Raw genomic sequence first — 21,817 nt, 5'->3', positions numbered from 1 at the left:
AGAGGCGTTGTGGGCTCTTACCGACAGAGCCGCTGCCTTGTAGCACTTACTTGTAAGGCTAGACTGGAAGCGGTCTGTTTTGGAGGGGAGAGATAGGGCCGATGAGGACAGAGACGTCTTCGGGTGAAGATGGCTCGCCACCAACGGCTCCACTTGTGGCATCTGGCGGAGGCCGATAGACTCCATCCCCTCACAATCCAGCAGGGAGCTCCCCACGATGGGGTGTTTCTCGCTGTAAGGTTTTGCTTTCCACGTCACCGCTATCGCATCGAGTAGATCAGGGAAAACAGGCAACACATGCTTCCCCGTCTTTTTCGCCTTCGGCTATTTCATACCGTCAATACGAGACTTTACAACCTCTGTTTGTATGGCGGGCCACGGGATGTTGAGCCTAGCGGCTGCGCGCTTGCACATGTCCTGCATGTCGAGATCCAGGGGAGACGGCGGTGTCGGTTTTTCAACCTCGCCGGTAGCCGAGGGCTTTGCAGCCCAGCTGATGCTAGCCAAGGAGGTGGAATCTTCCTCCTCGCCGTCGTCAGACAGCAGGAGCTCCGAGTCAGCCGACTCATCTCCGTCCTCGTTAGCATCTCCTCCCCAGGTGACTCCAGCATCGCGGAAAAACACACGATCTCCGTGTGCCTCCAGCGACGGGAAAGCGGTCGCGATGGGCTGAGGGTCTGCCTCTGCCCAGCTCGGCCCTGGCGTTGCGGCCAAATCACCGGGCATCTCAGTTTCTCCTTGCACTGCAGCAGCCTCACACAGCAAAGGGTCGCCGCCCGACAGGTTAGCCCGGCGAGCTAGCCTGCGGCGGAGTAGTTTGCGGGGGACAGCTGCGCAGTGGATACAGTCGTGTGCAGGTGTCAGGGCAGCCTGAGCGTGAGATAAGCCCAGGCATGCCGCACACACGGGGTGTGTATCCCAGGCAGAAATCTTCTTGCCGCAAGGACAAAGTTTTGCAACTTCGTTGGCCGTCGTAGCCATGGTTAGCTAGAGGGTTGCGCACGTTAGCGAGACTGACACTGAGTGCGGAGAATATTGCTATTCCTCGCTAACGTGGGGTGAAAAGTGTTGCTACTTTTCTACAGGTATTGCTACCTAATGTGTAAAACCGCTAGCGTCGAAGGGTATTGCTACCTGATGGTGAAGCTAGGGGTACCTTTATTAGCAAAGTGTTGCTACTTCGCTTTCGGAAATATGCTACTTCCTGGGTGAAAGTATTGCTACTTGGCACCCGCACTAGCCACAGAACAGTATTGCTACTGCTTGTATGCTAGTGGACAACTGAAAGCTGGGAACAAAGCGCCCGGCGACCGAGTTGTTCACTCGAATCTGTGGACAGTTTAGCTTTAGCACCCAATAGCACAGTTGTCTACAGGCTTCTGTGAGAAGCGAGAAGAGGTTTTTGAATGACATCTGATGCTATGTCAGCCTATTATATAGGGAGGCACTGGCCCCTCCTGACATGGGCGTCACCTAGCCAGCCTGTAAGGGCTGGCGTAATGGTATTTGAGCTTCTGATGAGGTCACGCAGGAGGCGTTCCCCATAGTGAGACATGAAACGAATGCTATGAAAGAGAACAAACAAACATATGTGTGTGGACACCAGGGCTGTGCGATACGACCAAAATCTCATATCCCCAATATAAGACATCTATCATCCCGATAACGATATAAATTTTCTGTAAATATTTTAAAATATTTTAAAAACCACAAAGGTAGACATGAGTTGCATAGTATTCACCAACCAGTGATTAAGATCTACTTAATGTATCGAATTAGCCTGTTGTCACGATACTTAATCTTAGCTTGTATAAAAACAATATGAAGGTTCAGCTGAAATACTGAGAAGTTGAGCAGATGTGCTCTAATGCTGTTTTAACTTCAGTTATTCATTTATGTTTACTCACTATAGCTGCATTAACATGATAAAGTGTAACTCTGTGCTCTCCTGCAGGACAGCCCTCTAAATAGGAATGTGGTCTGGGAGTCCAAAAATAGTGTGGCACTAAGATGCAGGTGCCTTGCGTCACTGAAAGGCGTAGAGGGAGTGAAATAGAAGAATTGTTTGCTGGAAATACACAAAGATGGGACTAGAAGTGTCTAAGACCAATCAGATCTAGTCTAATACTTATATATTTAGGAAACTCCATAAATCACAGGAGCCCAGCGTCAGCAGGTAGGTGAGTCTAATACCTGGTAGTTGTCACTGACAAAGATGTGAACAGGGGAAAGGAGCAGCTGAAGCTTTGTCTCCTTGTAGCCCTTTTTCATCTCAAAACACAGCCGCTCCAAGAAGCCGGATGGAGCTTCGGGACCCTCGCTGCTGCAGTGCTGTAGAGCCCAGATACAGTAAGCAAACATACTGAGTCATCAGCACAGACACACACTGATGGAAACCTACTGATCAAAGATAATTAATGTATATTATCGAAGGTATACAATCTGTCTACCTGATGCAAATTTACATTCTTCCATTTTTCTTTTACCAATTAAAAACACAATATTTAGTAACTGATTACTATACTTTAAAAATGGCTTATTTTGTTCGTCTTACACTTGACTGTTTCCCACTGCAGTGAGCAAATGCTTCATAACCATATTCTGTGCACTAACTCTGCTCCCCACCCCTCGTTCTCAACTACTTGTGTCATCAGTCTTACCACTGGCAGCCGGCCGTGAACTTTGTAGAGGTTAATGAGCACGGTGATGTCCCAGGGCCGCAGGTCAAGGGGATGGATGTCTGAGGTTTCTTTATGTTCGCTGTCTTCCATTCCCAGTGGAGACCAGCCAAGGCCCGAGGAAGTAGAAGTGGACAACACAGGGCTCGACACGGCTTCCTCGAAGTCTGTGTACATGTCATCCTCGCCAAAATAATTTTCCTGTGAGAACAGAATATGAGGGGGATTAGAAAATTGTTTAAAAAAGGGCAACTTTTTCATGATTTCATTCCTCTTATGCTTACTTGGTACTTGTGTTATGAAGTGTCTATTAATAAATCGGTTCAGTGACTACATAGTAAGTCATAGTAAGAATTTCGGTACCTTGATGGAAATCAGAGCTCGGAGCAAAGGCCCATAGAGAATTATTTGAGAATCTGGTGACATTTCCATTTCCACGTGAAGTTTGTCAGGGGGCAGCTCTGAGGGGTCAGTGGTTGCCCGACTGTGGGGCGCTGAAGCAGATGTGTGAGCCACTGAGGTGTGTTCTGGGGGCCGCAAGGCCGATAGCATGGATTCCTCCATCTCAGAAACTGGGAAAATAATCAGAGCGAGGTAAAACAACAGTATCTACACATGAATGTAAACAATGATGACAGATTTTAAAGAACTCATACTGAGCAGTTAGCTTACATGACTGTTTGAGTTGCTCATCAGCCTTCTGGGGATAAATGGGGTGCCAGGTGTAGTCAATGATAAGCAAAAAGTTGGGCACACTCCAGCAATCTACCCAACCAGATCTGATGTAAGGACGAGAAACACGGACACTCAGAGCACAGTCATAATGCTTTATCACCATTTCAGATGGATTTTACACTTTATCGTTTGCTTCATGACCCGTTCATCCGAGGACACAGCAGACGCAGCAAATAGGTCACGCCTGATTTCTCGGTAGCACACAGCGTGCCGGCTCAGAAAGTATTCGATCGTAACCTCCCAGGGGGTTATTGGGTGTCTGACAGTGCTGCGCCTGTGGGTCATGTATAATAAATGATCTGGATGTTGGTTATCATGTAGCCAGTGCACAAGGCATGTGCATGTGCTGCCTAAATAGCAAAGGATCTTTACAATCTCTTTAAACTCCCACTGACCGAGTGGTTTACACATTTGCATAACAAGCCCAGGCTCAATTCCTAGTTTGTCAACACTAATCTCACACAGCTCTAATGTGAGCAAAACACATAACCTGATGAGTTTTGACAAGTAAAGCATTTACTGTACGAAATATCACAATACAAGATAAATTTGAAGCTTGATAAATAGGTAAGTTAGCTTTTAAACCTTGCTACACATCCATACATACATCTTTGTGGGGCTAGGAGTCTAACCAGACCTTCGTCTCCTGAGTCACCTGCACCAACCCCTCTAACTGGACAGAGACTTTCCCATGACAGCCAAGAGACAATATCTCCAGTGTATCCTGGGCAGGTTTGCCACGACTGAAATACCTCATCTGGGGGGCATAGTACTCAGACACCTGAAGCACCTCAGCTGCCTCCTTTTGATGTGGAGGAGCAGCTGCTCTACTCTGAGCTCCTCTCGAATGACCGAGTTCTTCACCTTACTGCTAACCGAGAGCCACAGATACCCTTTGGTGAAAGCTCATTTCAGCAATTTCTTTCTTTCGGTCACTACCCACAGCTTGTGGCCGTACACGGAACAATAGATTGACCATTAATCGCAGTTTCTCTTTTCCCGCTCCGCTCTCTCCTCTCCACCTCAGACCAGTACAATGCTTGGGTAATGCTTACACATATAAGAACATGTAGATAGTACAGCAGCAGCACCCCACTTCTTTATGTCATGAGAAGAAAACAACATCTGCACAGAAGGTAGAATCATTTTGGAAACAAGTGCTGTGACCAGATGCAGGTAAGAATTGAGGCACTGTATTAAAACAAAGCTCCGTGGGGAGAGAAAAGGATAACAGTTTGCTGCCTTTTTAAAAATGTGGGTATAAAATCTTTGAGGTTGTTCCACAGCAAACAAAACAAAAAGGAAAACATGTATCACGCCATTTCTGGATTCAAATCTTAATTCATGCAGTGAATAAACTAAAAAAAATAAATAAAAAGAAATGGCGTAAAGAAAAAAAAAGGAGACCTCAGAATCCCCCATCACCTACTTCAAGAAATACAAACTGAAGCTTTTGGAACAGCCCGCGCATTACTCTGCTTTGAACATCACTAAAAATTTGACGTGCAGCCCTTAAACATGTGCATGCAAGACACCCTAAAATATCTCAGAACACGAGATATGCAAGTAAGAGTGGTGATATTTCCTAAATCGAGAATAGAAACACCCTCGGGGGTTAAAACAAAAAAAACAACAAAAAAAAAACGGAGGGTTTGCGAGATGTGATATCTGTAAGCTATCCACGCTTTTACAATTACTGTTCATGAAATAACAAGATATGACTGCAACAGTGCAAGGCTTATTTTTAATTTTTAATGTCTGTATTTATTACTTTTGACTTAAATGGCACACAACTGCAGCTTCATCTTGCATAAGATGTATTCATGCTTCTCAAAAGGTCCCTTTTCTGAGTAGAAACGAGCTCCATTAAAACAAAGTCTACTTCATGTCACTTCAAACCAACATGGCAGCAACAACTGATCAGACCACAGCATGAAAAGTGCAGGTTAGTGCTACTCTTACTTGAAATTACCACCTACTATCTTTTTACCTCAGAAGTAAGAGATGTTACGGTGGTGAGTCATCATACTCTTTGCTAACGCACTCACTTTGTTCCCCCACAACTAGAGAGAAATGATTCCTGGCCTTAACTCACTCTGCGCGGGTGATGTTCCTCCACCTCGACTTGGCGGCTTTCGGAGGAGGAGCTCCTTGATTCTCCCCCGGCATGAACATGTCTGGGGGCAGCTTCATGTTCTGGTAGTCTTTGGCCAGGGTGAGCAGGGGGCAGCGGCTCGGATGGCACTCTGGCAGGGAAAGTCGCATGTCTGTATCTTCCGCCTGAGGAGGACAAAGTACGCGAACATTAATGCACCCACACATGTTCTGGAGTCACATTTGTGAGTAAAGAGCAAATAAATCTGTATCTATAAAATACTGCTTTGAAATGTTTTTTAAACAAGAAAATCCTTTACAACTACATAAAAAAAAAATAGTTCTCTATTGGATATTTATTTTTGGAATAAACTATAAACCGATTCACTCACCTTTAAGCTGAAGCGGGTATGGCAGGTGGTTGGAACAAACTCATTGAAAGGCAAAGTGAAGTCTATATTGAGCGTCTCGCCGCAGGCTGCTAGGTACACTATAGAAGATCAATAATGCAATTGATTAGTTTGCTGTCCTCCTAGGATTAAGTAGAGTATACATATACTGTAAGATGTATCATGACTTAATAGAGTTAAAATGCCTTGGACATTAGCTGCCAACGTTAAAGAGGTACTAAAGCGTCGATTGCCTTCGTGCTCTACCTGGATGTTTTTCTTATACTTATCTCACAGCGTAGACACGACAAGCATAAACAGCAGGTTTATTTGACACACTGTAGAACTGTATCACTGTTATTACAAAGGCTCTGTGTTATTTCACATACACATAACTTCCTTTAAAATGACACACGCAGAAAGGTACAGGACATCGTTAAACACATTTGCAGTAAATATTCAGTATGAGGTTTTTAAACTTCTAGGCTTATCTAATTAAGCATCTAAAACGCCCTATCAATCTCATCTTTTTATAACCGTACAGTACCCTTCATTTCATTTTAACTACTTTAACTTGCCGAGAATGAATGCTCGACCCGTAAAGTGACAGTTACTCAATGGCTGCAGCACCTCCAGAAAGCACAACTGCTCAAGATGTTTTTTAAACAAATTAAAAGTGATTTCTTGAAAACATTTCATGTAAAATGAACATCAGCTGTTCGGTGGATCTGTCTTACCATTCTCCTGTTGTTTGGTGGAACAGTCAATCCAGTTGTGTTGGTTTGCTGCCCAGATCATCTCAAACTGATGGAAAAGGATCTTGAACTTCCAGGAATACGGCACAAAAGAGTAGATATCGGGGGCGCTGTCACTCGCCCAATCCTGGATCAAATCTAAAAAAGAAAGGGAAAAGAAAAAGTGATTCTCGTAGACACATTTCTTTCAAGATTGTTTGGGATTTCCTGATGTGTCAATACACACATGGCCAAATAAAAGAATCTGAAATCTTGCTCACCAGTGAAGAAGCTTTTCTGGGCGTAGATGAAATGGTACGTGGCCTTGTACACCTCAATCTCACACTGCCACGACTGGGGCATGTTCCATACCCGGGGGTAGCTGGCTATCACGTGGAACTAAAAAATAAAAAAAATGGGAAAGACAAAACAAATTTTAACCTTTGAGGCGCCTTGTGTGTATGCAACACTGGTGTCTGCTTTGGCTCCGCTCTCCTTGAATGCTGAAGGAAATGTAATAACTTTCGAGAATCTCTCCAAAACGTCAAATGAAAAGCTTCGTTGCTGATTGCCTGCTACTTACAGCCAACATCTCAGCCTCCAGAAGGGTCCTGTACTGCATGCTGCTGGTGGTGTCCACATGAAGCAGCTGACCTTTGATGGTGGGAGAGTATCCTGAAGGCAAAAGCAATCATCTTTCAAAAGCTAGACCTACGGTTAAGTTCTTGGAAACACTGTTATTTACCAAAGCTGCTTATGTTAACTTCCGGGAACAGAGGTGAGCACTGACATAATTTCATCTGCTCTGTGTGACAAATCGTTACATCTCAAAAACTATGGGTGCTTTCAAGGTGAGACAAAGGTTTGGCTGTGGAGGAGTTTTATAATGTTGCTTTAGTTCATTGTCATTCGTTTATGCAGTTTTTCAGTCGTGCTGAGGTCTGAACTTTGACTGGGCCGTTGCAACCTTGATTCTTTTCTTTTTTAACTTGTAGTTTTACAACTGTGGTGGGAATGACTGTCCTGTTGCATGACCCAGCTGTTTGATGGCCTCACATTTGACTCTAGAATACTTTGGTATACAGAGGAGTTCATGGTCAACTCTATGATTTCAACGTGGCCAGGTCTGATTGTCCTTTTTACTCAGTACAAAACAATGATTCTGAATGATAAAACCTTAACTTTACAGTTACACAAGTCCTAAAGCAAATAGTTGTTAACAATGTTCCTTACAAGCCATGACTTTACAAATGTTGGCAAACCTCAGTCTGTGTGCAACGCACAGAAGAGAGGAGCTGAGTAGTTGCAGCTTAGCATTGCATGGTTAACCTCACATACACCAATAAGTGATCACTTTAGGCAATCATTCAGCAATCTTTAATAAGCGATTAGTCATTTACTGAATAAGGAAGCAGGAGTTGAGTTAAAACAACTGTTATTTACTCTCGTTTAAATGTCTTCATTTTGTTTTTCAAACTATTTTTATATTTGTGAAATCATTCATAAGATCAGTGTTGTAATAAGATGCATTATGTAACTAAACTTTGTATTTAAAAGTTTAGTTACAGAAAAAAGGAAAAGAAAACAATCTCTAGGTCTTAGTAAGCTGAGTAATATCACAAAACAAAAATGCACGTAATGTAATTTTAGAATTTTTACAGTGCAATTTATAAGAATGATTTCCATAATAGTAAACCTACACTCTACACACTAACGTACCAAAGATTTTAATAGTTTAAATCATTACAGCCCCTAAATTGAATTTAAATTATATGGAGGATGTTGCACAATTTACTACATTGGTTCACTTTAAGAAAAAAATCATGTTTAGGAAAAAAGTAAATTATGATTTATTAAATAACTGCCAGCAGAAACTGCAAAATTAAATTTAGCACACTTAAACATTATTGAGAAATAGGGCTGCCACGATTAGTCGACTAGTCACGATTACGTCGACTATTAAAATCGTCTACGACTAATTTAATAGTCGACGTGTCGTTTGAAGCTTTGTAAGATCACAAAAGATGCAGGAATGAGTAGTAGGATTTAAGAGTGTAATAACGGACTGAAACAGAAGATGGCAGCACTGCGTGTACAAGGATGCCAGCTGCCGTTAAACCCCGAAGAAGAAGCTGTGTCCCATAATTCATAGCGCGGCCCAGAACAGTTGTCAACAATGGCGACAGCTAGTTAGTTTTAATATTACTCTTATTATTCTTTTTGGGTCACAAAGTAAAGTTTAACATATTTTCAGGCGAGAATGTAGCTGTGGAAACCTCAAATATCTGCTCAGTTTATCAAGACACCACATATTTGCAAAAGCGCTCCGACGTTTTCGGAGACGTCTGTTACCCACCAGCTCGATAGCTAGGCGGGGGCAAGGCTAACTAGAGCCAGTGAGAACACCGGACTCCCGGCAAATCGTTTTCAAACCCACTGCCATCTTTCGCTACTCAGGTGAAACATATATGTCACTTAGATAACTTACAAATGTTATTGTTTGGCTTTTTTCAGTATTTTATTTGTTCCTGAGTAAATCGGTTTGGCTGAGATTAAAGTTTTTACACAGCTGAATAAACGTCAAGCAGACAACTGATCATCAGAAGTGTGAGATGCTCGAGAATATACTGTGCTGTTATATTTTAGATCGCAAGGAGCAGACGGCTGAGTTTATTAAACTCCACCGAAACAATCTGCAAATGTAATTAACATTTAATAAACTATCATTTTGTCTTTATTTTTAGTTAGCACATTCCTTAAACACTTAAAGCTGTAAGCTAATGATAGTTATATAAGAGCAGATGCATGCTGGTGCAATAAGCTGTACGTTTTATGTCCAATGGATGCATGATCTGATTAGTCGACTAATCGCAAAAATAATCAGTGACTAGTCGACTATCAAAATAATCGTTTCTGGCAGCCCTATTGAGAAATGAATTTGATGAATATCAATGGTAATAAATATCTGAAATAATAATAAAAACAGAGATACCCTCATCTTCATCATTAGCCATACTATAAGCAGCTTGAAGAATCCATCGCTGTACACTTAAATGAACTTCTAGTGAGATCTGATAAAGCTGCTTATCACAGTAGCAGTTCAGCCATTATTAAGTGTAAAAGATGATTACTACATGATGAGAAAACTGCTGCGTGCGCCTACATTAACCAGGGCTGACCTTGAGCCAGGGGGATATTTGCTGATGTGAACACTCATACTTTGGTCTACTGCTGTTATTTCAGTGAAACACACACTTACCATTCTCTCCCACAGTCATGGGGATGTTGACTTCCAGGTAAGAGCCTGCACCTACATTCACATGAATGGCATTGGTTTCCTAGTAACAGGGATGAAGACGTATCAGAAGAGAGAGAAAGCAAGCAGCAATATCATACATGCTGTCAAATTATGAGTGGGCGCTTCAGAGAATAAAAATACAAGAAAGAAAAACATCACCTAATCTGAAGAGAAATGTGTTCAAAAGATGTAATAAAATGACAATCTTTCCCGACTCGAGCAATTTTAGGTTTTTATTCAACATGTATTAATGGTGTTATTTAGTATGCACTTCACATGCTTTGTGAAGATCCCTGCACTGCTCCAGGAAGAAAATATGAAAAAGCATAAAACATGAACCAATATCAATAGCTCAAACATGGTGAGATATAAAGACAAAGACGAGCAGAACAGCAGGGAGACGAAGACAGATCAAAGAGTTTGGCAGGGGGAAAAAAAGCAGACAGGAGAGAGAGCAAGAGTCACCCTGTTTTTGGTGAAAAGCAGATCGATGGTGGCGTCAGCAATGATGTTCATGCGAAGCTCGAAGGCCTGGATCTGCCTGGGTTTTCCCGGCTGTGCCACCTCAGTTGCCTTCATGGCCTGGTAGTCTGCAGGCAGGAAGAACTTCCACAGACAGTCCCTGAAGAAGGTAAAATCATATTATAGAGCCAAGTCTAAATACTTACAAGTGTGAACTAATCATACCATCGGGGTGTTAGAATAAAAGACTTGATGACACCCCCCCCCTTCAGCCAGTTTCTACTGGCACATCTCTAAACTAAACTGTCCAGTAAATCAGGAGTTTTCTTTCTGTCATCAATCAAAACCAAACCCAATCAGTTTTGATTGGCTGCCTTCCAGAAGCCAGCCCTCGGCAAATACTGAAGCTGGATTTAATTTCTTTCCTGGTTCGTGAGCAATAGGTCATCATCTCAAACACATTCATTCATGTTTTAGTTGGAATGAAATCTAAAATATGGAAGTGCATAACGACCCTGAAAACAACTTCAGCAACCAAGCAACAAAGAGCTTTTTATGTGTACACAGGAACAGTAAGGATTTCACATAATGTTCAGAGATTTAAGGCAATAAAGAGATGGACACAGCATCAGTGCGCAGCCTACTGCTTGCAGACGTTTTTAATGCCTAGTACTTTGTGATGGCCTCCACAGACAATCTCCAACTTCTTGGTGTGCAGCTGATGACGCTTTTACTCGGTAGCCTTGGTGAGCTCAACAACACATGAAAAGGAGTTACGCTCCAGTTCTCCAGTTCATACCACATCACTGTAAATATGCTTGAAAGTATAACTGAGCCAGGATTAATATGTCTGGGCAGCTCACCCAAGGAAATTCTGTGTGTGCAATAATAAGTTTGTGGTATTACAGTGACAAAATCCTGAGCAGGACCTGTATGAACTACAATTAAAAACAGAGATGTCTTTAAAACTAATACCTCCAACTGTCAGCTTGTACTCTAAAAACCTATTAGTTCAGGTTTCATATTGCTGATTTTGTTTTGTCCATCTGTGCTCACCTCTGCCGGTCTGCCCAGGGCCCATAGTTGAAGTCAGTTCCTTTCCCACAGACGATGTCCAGACCCCAGCAAGGAGGCAGGTCCTGCAGCTTATCATCCTCACTGCTCGTCTCTGCTTCCTCGCCACTCTCCTGCTCGACAGGAACCAGACCTGGACACATACACAGTGAAAACGTCAAAACCTGGGTATCAGCAGAAGGCTGAACAAAAATACACAACTGCACTAAAAACAATCAAGAATATACTTTAATAGAGACAGCATACTGGCTGGCAAATTTTACATTTAGTGTCAGCAGCTATCAGTTATTCATGTTAATGTCTTGTTAATGTCAGAAATCTCAGCGGATGTGTGCATGCATGAGCTTACCTGGTTCATCTTGGTAATAGTAGATGTCAACATCATTGGACTGCATCACAACAAAGCCCTCTCCCATCAGTCTGGGGGGTCTAGATGAGAAATTCACGAAATGACAATTCGGGGGCAAATATGTTAAACAGAGACTTGGAACTCTGTGGCCTATTCTTCTATACTGTAAACCCATGATCTTTAATGCAATGCAATTCAGTCTCAGTGTACTTGAAAGAGCGACATTCACTTGGCAGCGTAATTGAGTAAAAAACAGCAGTCATTAAAATAAAATTATTCTAAGGTAACAAAAATCTTCTACTTGTGTTTTGTACAAACTAGATGAAAAATACAAACCCAGTCTCATCCTGTCTGTTCTTAAGATTCACACCATAGATATGCATGCGGCAGGATAGATGAGAAGCACTACGGAGAACTAGCACTAGTCATTATAATATACTTAAAGAAATACGTGGAAATAAAGAAATAGGATATTCTTCAAGCCGAGTTATTTTTTGGGCTACAACTCCTCTAAAAATGCTTTGAGGTAAAAAGTTTTATTATCAACAACACTGTAAACAGAGAAATACTGTTTATGTGCTTATCTTTCTTAGATGACTTTAACTCACTCGTCATTCTGCATGCCCAGGTAGCGAGGACTGGGAACCAGCATGACCCGCACATTCTCCAGTGAGCCTTTGACAATGTGCATGTACTGGTCCAAGTGGCTGGAGGGAGGTTTGGTGGCATACGTCAGGCAGGCATCCTCAAAGTTCATGCACAGAGTCTGTGGAAGGTAGTGGTTCCCAAATGCTAAGCGGCCCTACAAGACAGCAAACACACATTATTTTTTTATTAAATTGTATTACATGCCTCTAAAAGGTTTTGAGATGTTCTTAGGTACTTACAGTGCTGATGTTAACTTTGATGACGGGAATGAGGGACCGCCAAGATGATGAGGGATCCTGACTTTCAGCTTTAATGTTGACACTACACAAGAAACAGAAGACAGTTTCACAATCTTTAAGTAGAGGTGTGATTCTAGTCAGTTCAACTAATTTGACTGTCAGCAGGAAACGACAGTAGCTCTGTTCTGTCTGCACTTCTAATCCACTTGGTAACAACAGATAGAAAAGGGTGTGACATTATGCAACTTTTTCAGCAGCTGTTTATTATTCACAACCACTGAATGTGCTCTTGCACTCATTTCTGTTCTGCTGAACTGAAACCATACAGACATGCTGAGAAAATATAAAAAGCTGTACTCCCAACAATGTTATCACAATTAAAAAACAAAATATACACTTTTTTTAAAAAAAGGTAAACAAGCATTTAGACTGTTGCATGTGTTCTTTTTGTTTCAGATATAGCTAAAAACTGACAAATCATCCAAAGGCATTTTTATTTGATTTTAAGGTAACACAACTAGAGCAATTAACAACTTAGAAACTTCAAATAAGACTCATGTCTTACAAAGAATTTTAACACTGGATAAAAAGCAAAGTTGCCCGATGATGCCGTAGTTATACCTTTCCAGTGTCTTGTTTCTGTCCTCTCGCCCCCTCTCTTCATCTTTTTTGGGCCTTTGAAGCGTGGGTTCCAGTCCAAAGGTCTCCTGCAGTCGTGCGTAGAGGTCAGTCCGGTTATAGACATGGAACTCAAAGCCGTTGACAGTCACGTAAAGCCTCGTCTCTGCCTTGGGATCTGATGCAAAAACAGAGACAACTCAGAACTCAAGGTGATGTTGCCACATGAAACTAACTCAGTTAGAAAAGTTGCATCTTGATAGTCAAACATAGATAACCTAAGATTTCCAATATATACATATATTTTTTCTGTGGTGGACTAACATATGCATTTAAAAGTTTAATCTAAGCAGTCATCAAATACTTCTCTACTCACCATGTTGTTTCTGTTTTGGATTATACATTTTCCACCAACGAAATATGAGAAAGCCATCCTGTATCCTGTAACACACACAAACAACAATCAGCATGCAAATTATAAGATAAGAGTGGGACGGATGGAGGAGAAGCAACAACAGAAACATCGGTCAGATTACCTGATAGACATGTCTTGGTTGATGTAGTAGACATCTCTGAACATGACCTTCCCTGACAGAACAGAGAAGGAGAAGGAGCCTGTGCACAAAGGCAAAGTTGAACAGTGTGAGCATGTTTTAAAATGGCAACATAAAGTGTTGGTTTTACTATTAAACCGTACTAGTAACATCCTGCAAATTTCTTTGGATTTGATTGCAATGTCTTCAATTCAAGCTTAACCAGTTAAATGAATCATTACAAAACTGCAATTACAGAATTATAAAAGCTCTGGTACAATAACAGCAGCATGGGTGTTGCTGGGATATTTAATCGCACTTTCACTCTTATCAAAGAGAGAGAGAAAAAACACCCCAAAAACAATCTTAATTACGATCTAAATCAGCAAGTGGGTGTGAGTCTGTCACTGAGTGAGAAGGATGAATTTGATTTCCTGTTAATAATCTCTTTTGGCTCATAACATGTCTTTCTCAGTTTCAATTACTTCATGCAAACAGAGCGACAGCACCTGAGCGCTTCATGCATTATCATCCAATGTAAAGCTTCCTCACACTGGTGAAATTCCTTTCCACTGACTGACGAGACAATGTCTAACTCGCTCCAAAAATCCACACAGAACCACAAAGGCTAATGCCTTCCTGTAAATTCATGCAGGATTGAGTTGAAGCTAAATGATAGCGAAACACACCTGAGGCATGTTTGAACCTGCTTAACACCTGACACAAATATGTCAGTAAAAAGTATACGTTCTCTTTATCTGGATAGAAAAGTCAATCGCAAACAAAAGGGTGACTGCTCAGTTTGTACCAGCATATGTTGGCAAAGAGATGTCAACTACGCCTTGCTCTTCTCATTAAACTTTCATGCTGCCTTTGTTGTCATTTTGCATTTCTCATTCATGCTGTCAGTCAGGTTCAAGTTTGTGTTTAATTGATATGCGTTTTTGAAAGAGAAGCTCACATCCTAAAAACTAAGTAAGGTTTCATTGGATTGTGGATTGTGTCACCCATGTTTAGAAAGTCTGGTATCGTTTGCTCAGATGCTGTGGATATAATCACTGAGAGAACCTGGCTCATCATGAAATATTCAGCAGATTGAGTTAACGCCTTCAACTGAACGCTTCCTCCTCCCTATTCATCCCTGTGCGACAGAGCTCCTGATGAACACACCGATGTGAATGTAGCCATCCTTGTAGAGTCTGTTGATGATGAGGGTGAGAATGAGGCCAATGTTGCGTGAGTTGTAATAAGTTAAATAGATAATCCATCCACAGGACAGAATGGTGGCTGAAAGGGGAAAGAAAGAACATGATTTCAGTCAGTAAAATTTATTTTAAGAGTTACAGAAGCTTCTGTCTGCTTGTAAACATAATAATTTAGTAGGCCAACACTTTCAAATATAATCACAATGCTTGATTAATCTCTGTTGGGTCAAATTCTGCAACAGCACAGCATGAGTACTAGTAACACATTAGGAACCCCACCTGAAAGTACTCTGTTTCCTTAGGCACTATAATTGGTAATGCAGATGGAATTCATATACACTCCATTTCACCTGCTTTAGTGCAAATTCAGGTGAACCTGCTCTTCTCTATAAAAAGATGGGGTATATATTCCTTAATGACTGAATCCAGATATGGATTAAGCTTAAATTCAAAGGACACCTGCTTTTAAAACGTTTATCTAGGACTATACTCAGTCCTAGAGCTCAGTACAGCAAAATGTCCAACATGTCAAGAGAACACATAAACGTACTGTAAACTGAGCTGAATCATTGCTATGCATTCAACACCGAGTATAAAGGCCAAAAAAATGCCCTTCGTGTGCAGTGAAGTGAATTAAATTGCACTCTCATAAAGATGCATTGACTGAAATAATATTACTGCTGCAAAGCCAATATTTGGAACACATACAAATTAAGTGTCTCCATAAAAATTTTAACTACTGACCAACAAGAAGCCAGATGAAGTTGGAATCATGCTTGGTAAGGAAATTATCCAGATCCACAAAGCTGGGGAAGGTGCTTTCATTGGTTTTGGCAGCATGTCCATCCATGGCTACAGGCTCGCAGTCAGGTGTCTAAAACTGAAATGATCAAATGTCAAATTAGTTTCACTGGCACATGAACATGTTTAAGTATGCAATGAACTACATCACTGCAGAGAAAGACAAATACTATCAATAGTGACTTGTTATAACCATCATGCAGATAAATACAAGATTAAACTTTTTTTTTCCCCTTTAGAAACGTCTCTGCATCCGCACAGCTGCCTCCTCAGGGGGGTGAGTCAACAACTTAAAATTATTCTTGGAAATCAGAGGAACTGTTTTGGTACATAGAGTTCCAGATTTCCAGAGGGGCCTTCCACTTTCTCAGTGCACAATTTGAAAGCCAGCATCTGTGGAAGCACGGGATGGTATTAGTGGTCACTACATGAACATTTTGCACATCCGTGAAGAATAAATTCTGAACAAGCTTTGGAAGTTTTAAAGAAATACTGGCATCCAGATGTCTTTTGTAGGCAATGGCTTGAAACTTGTTCAAACTATATTCTGGATGTTATGAGTCTGAACTGCATGCCTAGACTTATTAAGAGCTGAAAAGTTTAGACTCATTGTGAAAAAACAACAAAGGAAGTCCTGAAGAGCAACTAAGATCCTGTTTACAGTCTTGCTAAAATCAGCAATAATGCAAAACACCAAATATGTCTGTCACAACTGCACCACACTCAAAATGATATTAATAACAATAATAATCAAGTTTCTGGCTCTAATATGTTTTCCTTTAAAATTCTTTAATATAGAGTTTAAATAAGTCACAATTTTTTGCTTTTCTGCTTTTATTTCCATTTTATAGTGTCTTAACTATTTTGCAAACTGTGTCGTACCTAATGATAAATGTGCGTTATCAAAACTGCTGCATCGACACAGCAAGTTACATGTTAGAACTACACTATGTCTACACTGGCAGGGCTGCATCATATTTGGCATAAAATTTGCATCACATAAAATCTGGCAGATTAATTTGCAAATATGATTCTGTAAAAGAGAAATTATAAACAAGATTGGCGGGCAAAAGGATCATTGCTTGTTTCATCTTATATCCTGTGGTCATATCCCTCCAAGTTATAGTTCACATCCCTGTAGACATGAAGCAAAGATGCAGCAGACATTTTCACACATTAGAACATAACTGTCTGAGTCCATTGGGACTCATGTACAGACAGGCAAGCCCAAAGCATGAAAATAATAAAATTAGCATTAGTTATTAGTATATAGTTAACTTACTGTGAAGTTTTTTTTAAGATTTCAAACCAGTCACATAATGCATATTTCCAGTACATTACAGTACAGTATGCATAACATGACGCACAATCATAATTAGGAAAATGCGTAACTACTTTGCATGTTGTGGCTCGTTCAGTTATTTGTATTTGCTTCAATGATTATTAGTGACAGGAGGCTGGTGAAAGGCTCATGTGTGCCCGTGTATGCTGTGATCTCAGTCACCCCATGCTTAAAGGCTTCAATACTGTACACACAAACACAAATCCTCATCTAATCCACCCCAAACATTGTTGGCTGTAAAACCAGTGAGATGAAAACAATCCCAGCACAATTTCCAACAGAAAACACAGTTTCTAAAAGTTTCTTTCTGACAGATACTACATGTAACTACATGTGTTTGCTTGTCACATTTGACAGACTTTAAATTAACAGACGTTTCTGATCTCACATGGACCTGCTAGATGCTAATCCTGCTGTGGCTGTCGGTTTCTCTTCTGAAGCAAATTATAAGGAAATGGGCAAAAGATCCTTTAGGTCATTGTGTTCAAACCTGCCCACATTCCAGAATCTTACTTCCTGGCTAGCCTACCATGATTCCTTATCATAAAGCTTACCTCACTCTTCTGTATATCCAAAACACACAGAAAGAGTACTAACAGCGAACAGAAAGAGAGATTATATTTCTCTCATATTAGCTTCTCTTCAGTGGCTCCCTTTTAAATCGAGAAGTGATATTAAAAAAAATTTCCTTCTAACATACAATTTCCTCAATGATCGTGTTCCCATCACATTAAAGTCATCATAGCATTACATTATGATGATGCACTGAGCACTTCTTCTCCCCTCTCATCTTTTCATATCACTCCTGGTGTGAGATTTACACTCTCATGTTAAAGCAAAGTGTTAATACATTAAAACACCAAACCTCTCTAAAATACTTTGACTCACACCATATTCTGACATGCATTTCCAGCTAGTACAACTACGACTTTCGCTGCTATTTTTAAAATCAAATGAAAAAAAAGAAAAAAGGGATCAACTTGACTTGATAAACCACAGAACATATAACCACTTGCAAAGCTAAAACATAGACTCTACACTGTTAAGAGTAAATCACATTTTGCATGGTTGTCTGAAGCATTAATTTAACACAGAAGTCTGAATGATCATCAGCCATCAAACCAAAGTATGATGCTTAAATCATATGTTTTTAAAAAAAACAAAACAAAAAAAAACCCAAAACTGTATTCTGGAAATACCCAGACTACGTATTCCTGTAAGGCAAGTTCAGGTTTTACAATCTAGCACATGATATGAGATGCTGGCTTTCAGGAAAGATCAGCGTTGGCAATCACTGACTCATAATTGTTTTCTGCAAGCTCAGTGTTTTCACTTTAGGTTCATAATGGTGACTAGATTACAGCAAGAAGTCATCATCTGAAGTAAACAACACCCATCAGTCTTTAGTTTGTAAACAACAATTATGTTAACTAACTTTTTCATGCCAATGACCATTCAATGGGCACACTGAGCAGAACTACTGCATAATTCAGTACATGGGGGGGGGGGGGGGGGGGGGGGGGGGGGGACGCACCCTTCTATTCTTCATTAAAGAGGTGCATTATAAACATATACACATTTTTACACAATGAGCAAATGTACAACACACTGGGATGTCTTAAGAAAAAAGTGCAATTTAAGTCTCTTTCTATACTTAGTGAGTCTACTGTCACTGAGCGTTCATTACAATTTCATATCCTAGTGGATAAATAAAAGTACAAAACCCTGTTATAACTACACAGTACTTTTTTATGTCCAATTCAAACCTTCTAAATAGACTGAAAAAAATACTCACTTACTGATATAAAAGTAACTCATAAGCATGCGGGCATGAATTATCAGCCACAGATGCACCTGTTCCTAACATCATTATTTTTATTTAGGAGGGATTATAAATGCTAGCTTGTGGTTGGGATTCTGACAACAAAAAAACAAAGGTACACAAACAATCGAGGCGCACTGTCCCATTGCCGTAGTTGAAAAAGGCTATACAGAGAATCCATAGCTAAGATGACTGGCAGATTAAAAGCCCCAAAATATGTGCATTAATTTGATTATCAGCATTATATTAGCGCACACAGGTAACCAAAGAGCAATTAAGACGTTTAACCCAAATAAATGTCGGACTGCAAGATGAACCGAACGTGGCAAAAAAAATAAAAAAATAATGGGGAAGTTGTCTGTCAGTTTGCCTTTGTTGACAGAGGTAATGACATACATAAAAGGACATCGCTGCATCATTTTATAGAAGGCCAGGTGTGAAACGATTACTCACTCCAGCTCAGTGTAATCTGGAATCCAGAGACACCTGAAACTAACCACACACCTAGCTAATCCCAAGTCTTGAGCAATTTCCTGAGCATTACCTACAACAAACAAAAACTGTTGTTGAATTTAGCTTATCTTCCTATCTTCTTTTTACACATTCGTAGCAAAAGTCTGAGTTACTGATTTGTCCTCTGCAGTCAGCCTCTTTCTTTGCTAATGACGTATTAAGCCATTAATTTAAGAGCCGCTCAATATCATAACGTTAGCACTGAGGTTAGCTAGCATGCTAATGACAGCAGGCCGCGCCCTCCAACTTCTCCTTTTCTGAACTGTCAAAACGAAACAGCTGGTGTTCCTTACATACCTTAATATCCTCAGTAAAGAATGGGCTTTCATCTTTGCTCCAGTTAGCCCGGAGTTTCTGTCCTTTAGTAGTGTCGGAAATGACCACAGCTAGCATCCCCGGTGTGTACTATTTACCTGCCAGGCAGACGACCAGTTAGCATCTCTTCCTGTTGTGACGAGACCGGCCACAAAAACTACCAATAGGAAAAAAGAGCCAAGGCAGCTTCTGACCAATTAGATGAGAGCGTGACACACAGCTGACAGACATTCTTCCTGCCTCCCAGCGTGATTGTATTTGTGACAATGGTGTTTGACGTCGTATTGGTTACATAAAATCGATATACCGTAACATAAAAATTACTTCATGCATTAAAATAATACACACATTACTCTGTGAGTTGCTAGAGTATTAAACAAAGAGCACATACTGATCAGAGATGCTTATATTTTTCATAAATGATGACTTTATTTTTGTCGGTTTCGGATTAGTTTTCATTATCTTGAATTTGTTCTTCATTTTTTAATCACTACAAAAATAATAATAATAATAATAATACAATATTGAATTTAATGTATTTTTATTTTTCCAGTTGCCTAGTCCTCTGTTTTTGTGAACTATAACTTGAACATCACTCTTCACGGATGGTACCTACCTTCAAGCTGTTCAGTGCATTTAAATATGCCCTGAACCTCCTGCTAATTCAGTTTAGCTGCACAGATTGCTTCAGAATGCCATGAAACATATACTCAGGTATCATGTATTTGCAATATTAACTACACTTCTTGCACTATGTTGTTTCCTTCTGTAATGTGGGCTCTACCTTCTTGCACTAAAAGCACTTTAAAGTTAGGTACACTGATACACTGCACTGCTTCTAGGGAGTGATGTGTTACACCCTTTGTTGTGTGTTGTTGGCAACAATTGGCAGACAATTTCCTATCAGCTGTGTTGCTGATATGACTACAATCAACTTGAATTTACCTTTAACAGCATTGCTTGTGTTTTTAGTCAACATTTGAACATTGTTAGATGGTTATAAACAGGTATAGTGCACTGCCAGCTGAGTGCAGGCTATTCCGGAGAAGTATACTAATACTTTATTTCCTGGCATCTCATCAAAACACAAAGTGTAATGTGTAGGCTGATCACGCCAAGACTTCAACACTATACATACATTCAGCCTGTCCCACAATCTTAATTAGATTTTTTGGTTGAAGAAATTCTTTCTAAATTATATTACAGTGTGTTGAGCAGCACAGCTCCTCTATGCTAATTCTGTGTCTTGGGGATGGTGAAATATTTTAGTCAAAAGAATTATAACAACTTCATATTTATTCTTCCAGACCTTTCAACAATTCTCTTCGTTAGACTTGTAAATGGTCCCAAAATGGTTTTATAACATTTTTCTGTTACAAACTTACAAAGAATGTTTAAAGTAAGACATTTTCTAGGAATATATGTAATTTTCTGCCAAGTTGTTATATTAACTTTGGATATTTTTGCTCTTATAGACTATGGCAATATCTGCACAGTAGACAATGACTGACATTTGAGCAGTTTGGGGATGTTGTAAGAAAAATATTGCAAAAGCAAGGAGCAGGTGGTTCACATGATGAAGAGCTAGTTTAAATGATTATACTGTTTCCCCTTCTTTGTATCTGCAGTCCAGAGATTGAAAGCTAAATTGTAGGCACTAGAAGAGTATTCTGATCTCTGTATCTCTGAATTTTGAAAAGGGAGAATTCAATTTAGTGTGATGAATTTTTGTTTTTATGTTTTTATGTATTTAACCTTTCTTGTATTGTATAGCTTTATGTACCCTGTCCAGGGACTCTGAATGTGAATTAGAAGGTCCGAAGAAATCTGCCATGTTCCTATGTTAGACTTTTATACCGATGTTCATTATGTGTCAGTCAATCTATGTGTTTAGCAGATTGTTTATAAAGTAGTTATAATAAATATAATAAAGTAGATCAATTCAAAAATGTAATCACTTTATTCAAA

At 40.2% G+C, this 21,817-nt stretch overlaps 2 protein-coding genes across 2 annotated transcripts; both read right to left on the bottom strand.

Moving 5' to 3' along the window:
- Window positions 1-200: 200 nt before the first annotated feature.
- Window positions 201-1,190, bottom strand: LOC121812307. Its single transcript, XM_042214147.1, has 2 exons — window positions 1,057-1,190; window positions 201-998 (listed from the first exon to the last, which is right to left on the bottom strand). Exon 2 carries the CDS (start codon window positions 979-981, stop codon window positions 325-327), a length of 657 nt encoding a protein of 218 aa, XP_042070081.1. The 5' UTR covers window positions 982-998; window positions 1,057-1,190; the 3' UTR covers window positions 201-324.
- Window positions 1,191-1,201: 11 nt separating this feature from the next.
- LOC121812305 (transmembrane protein KIAA1109 homolog) lies at window positions 1,202-19,989 on the bottom strand. Its single transcript, XM_042214145.1, has 21 exons — window positions 19,832-19,989; window positions 15,801-15,936; window positions 15,022-15,138; window positions 13,855-13,933; window positions 13,695-13,759; window positions 13,322-13,496; window positions 12,701-12,782; window positions 12,422-12,615; window positions 11,814-11,893; window positions 11,447-11,597; window positions 10,394-10,550; window positions 9,890-9,968; window positions 7,214-7,305; window positions 6,912-7,029; window positions 6,634-6,789; window positions 5,900-5,997; window positions 5,509-5,693; window positions 3,351-3,457; window positions 3,042-3,250; window positions 2,661-2,879; window positions 1,202-2,331 (listed from the first exon to the last, which is right to left on the bottom strand). Exons 2-21 carry the CDS (start codon window positions 15,904-15,906, stop codon window positions 2,170-2,172), a joined length of 2,631 nt encoding a protein of 876 aa, XP_042070079.1. The 5' UTR covers window positions 15,907-15,936; window positions 19,832-19,989; the 3' UTR covers window positions 1,202-2,169.
- Between the last annotated feature and the right edge of the window lie 1,828 nt (window positions 19,990-21,817).

Source organism: Haplochromis burtoni, unplaced genomic scaffold (genome assembly GCF_018398535.1).
Source record: "Haplochromis burtoni strain Fernald_Lab_line unplaced genomic scaffold, NCSU_Asbu1 Contig_523, whole genome shotgun sequence".
Lineage (NCBI taxonomy): Eukaryota > Metazoa > Chordata > Actinopteri > Cichliformes > Cichlidae > Haplochromis > Haplochromis burtoni.
Note: the sequence above shows the minus strand (reverse complement) of the source record. Positions and strands in the feature narration are given on the sequence as shown.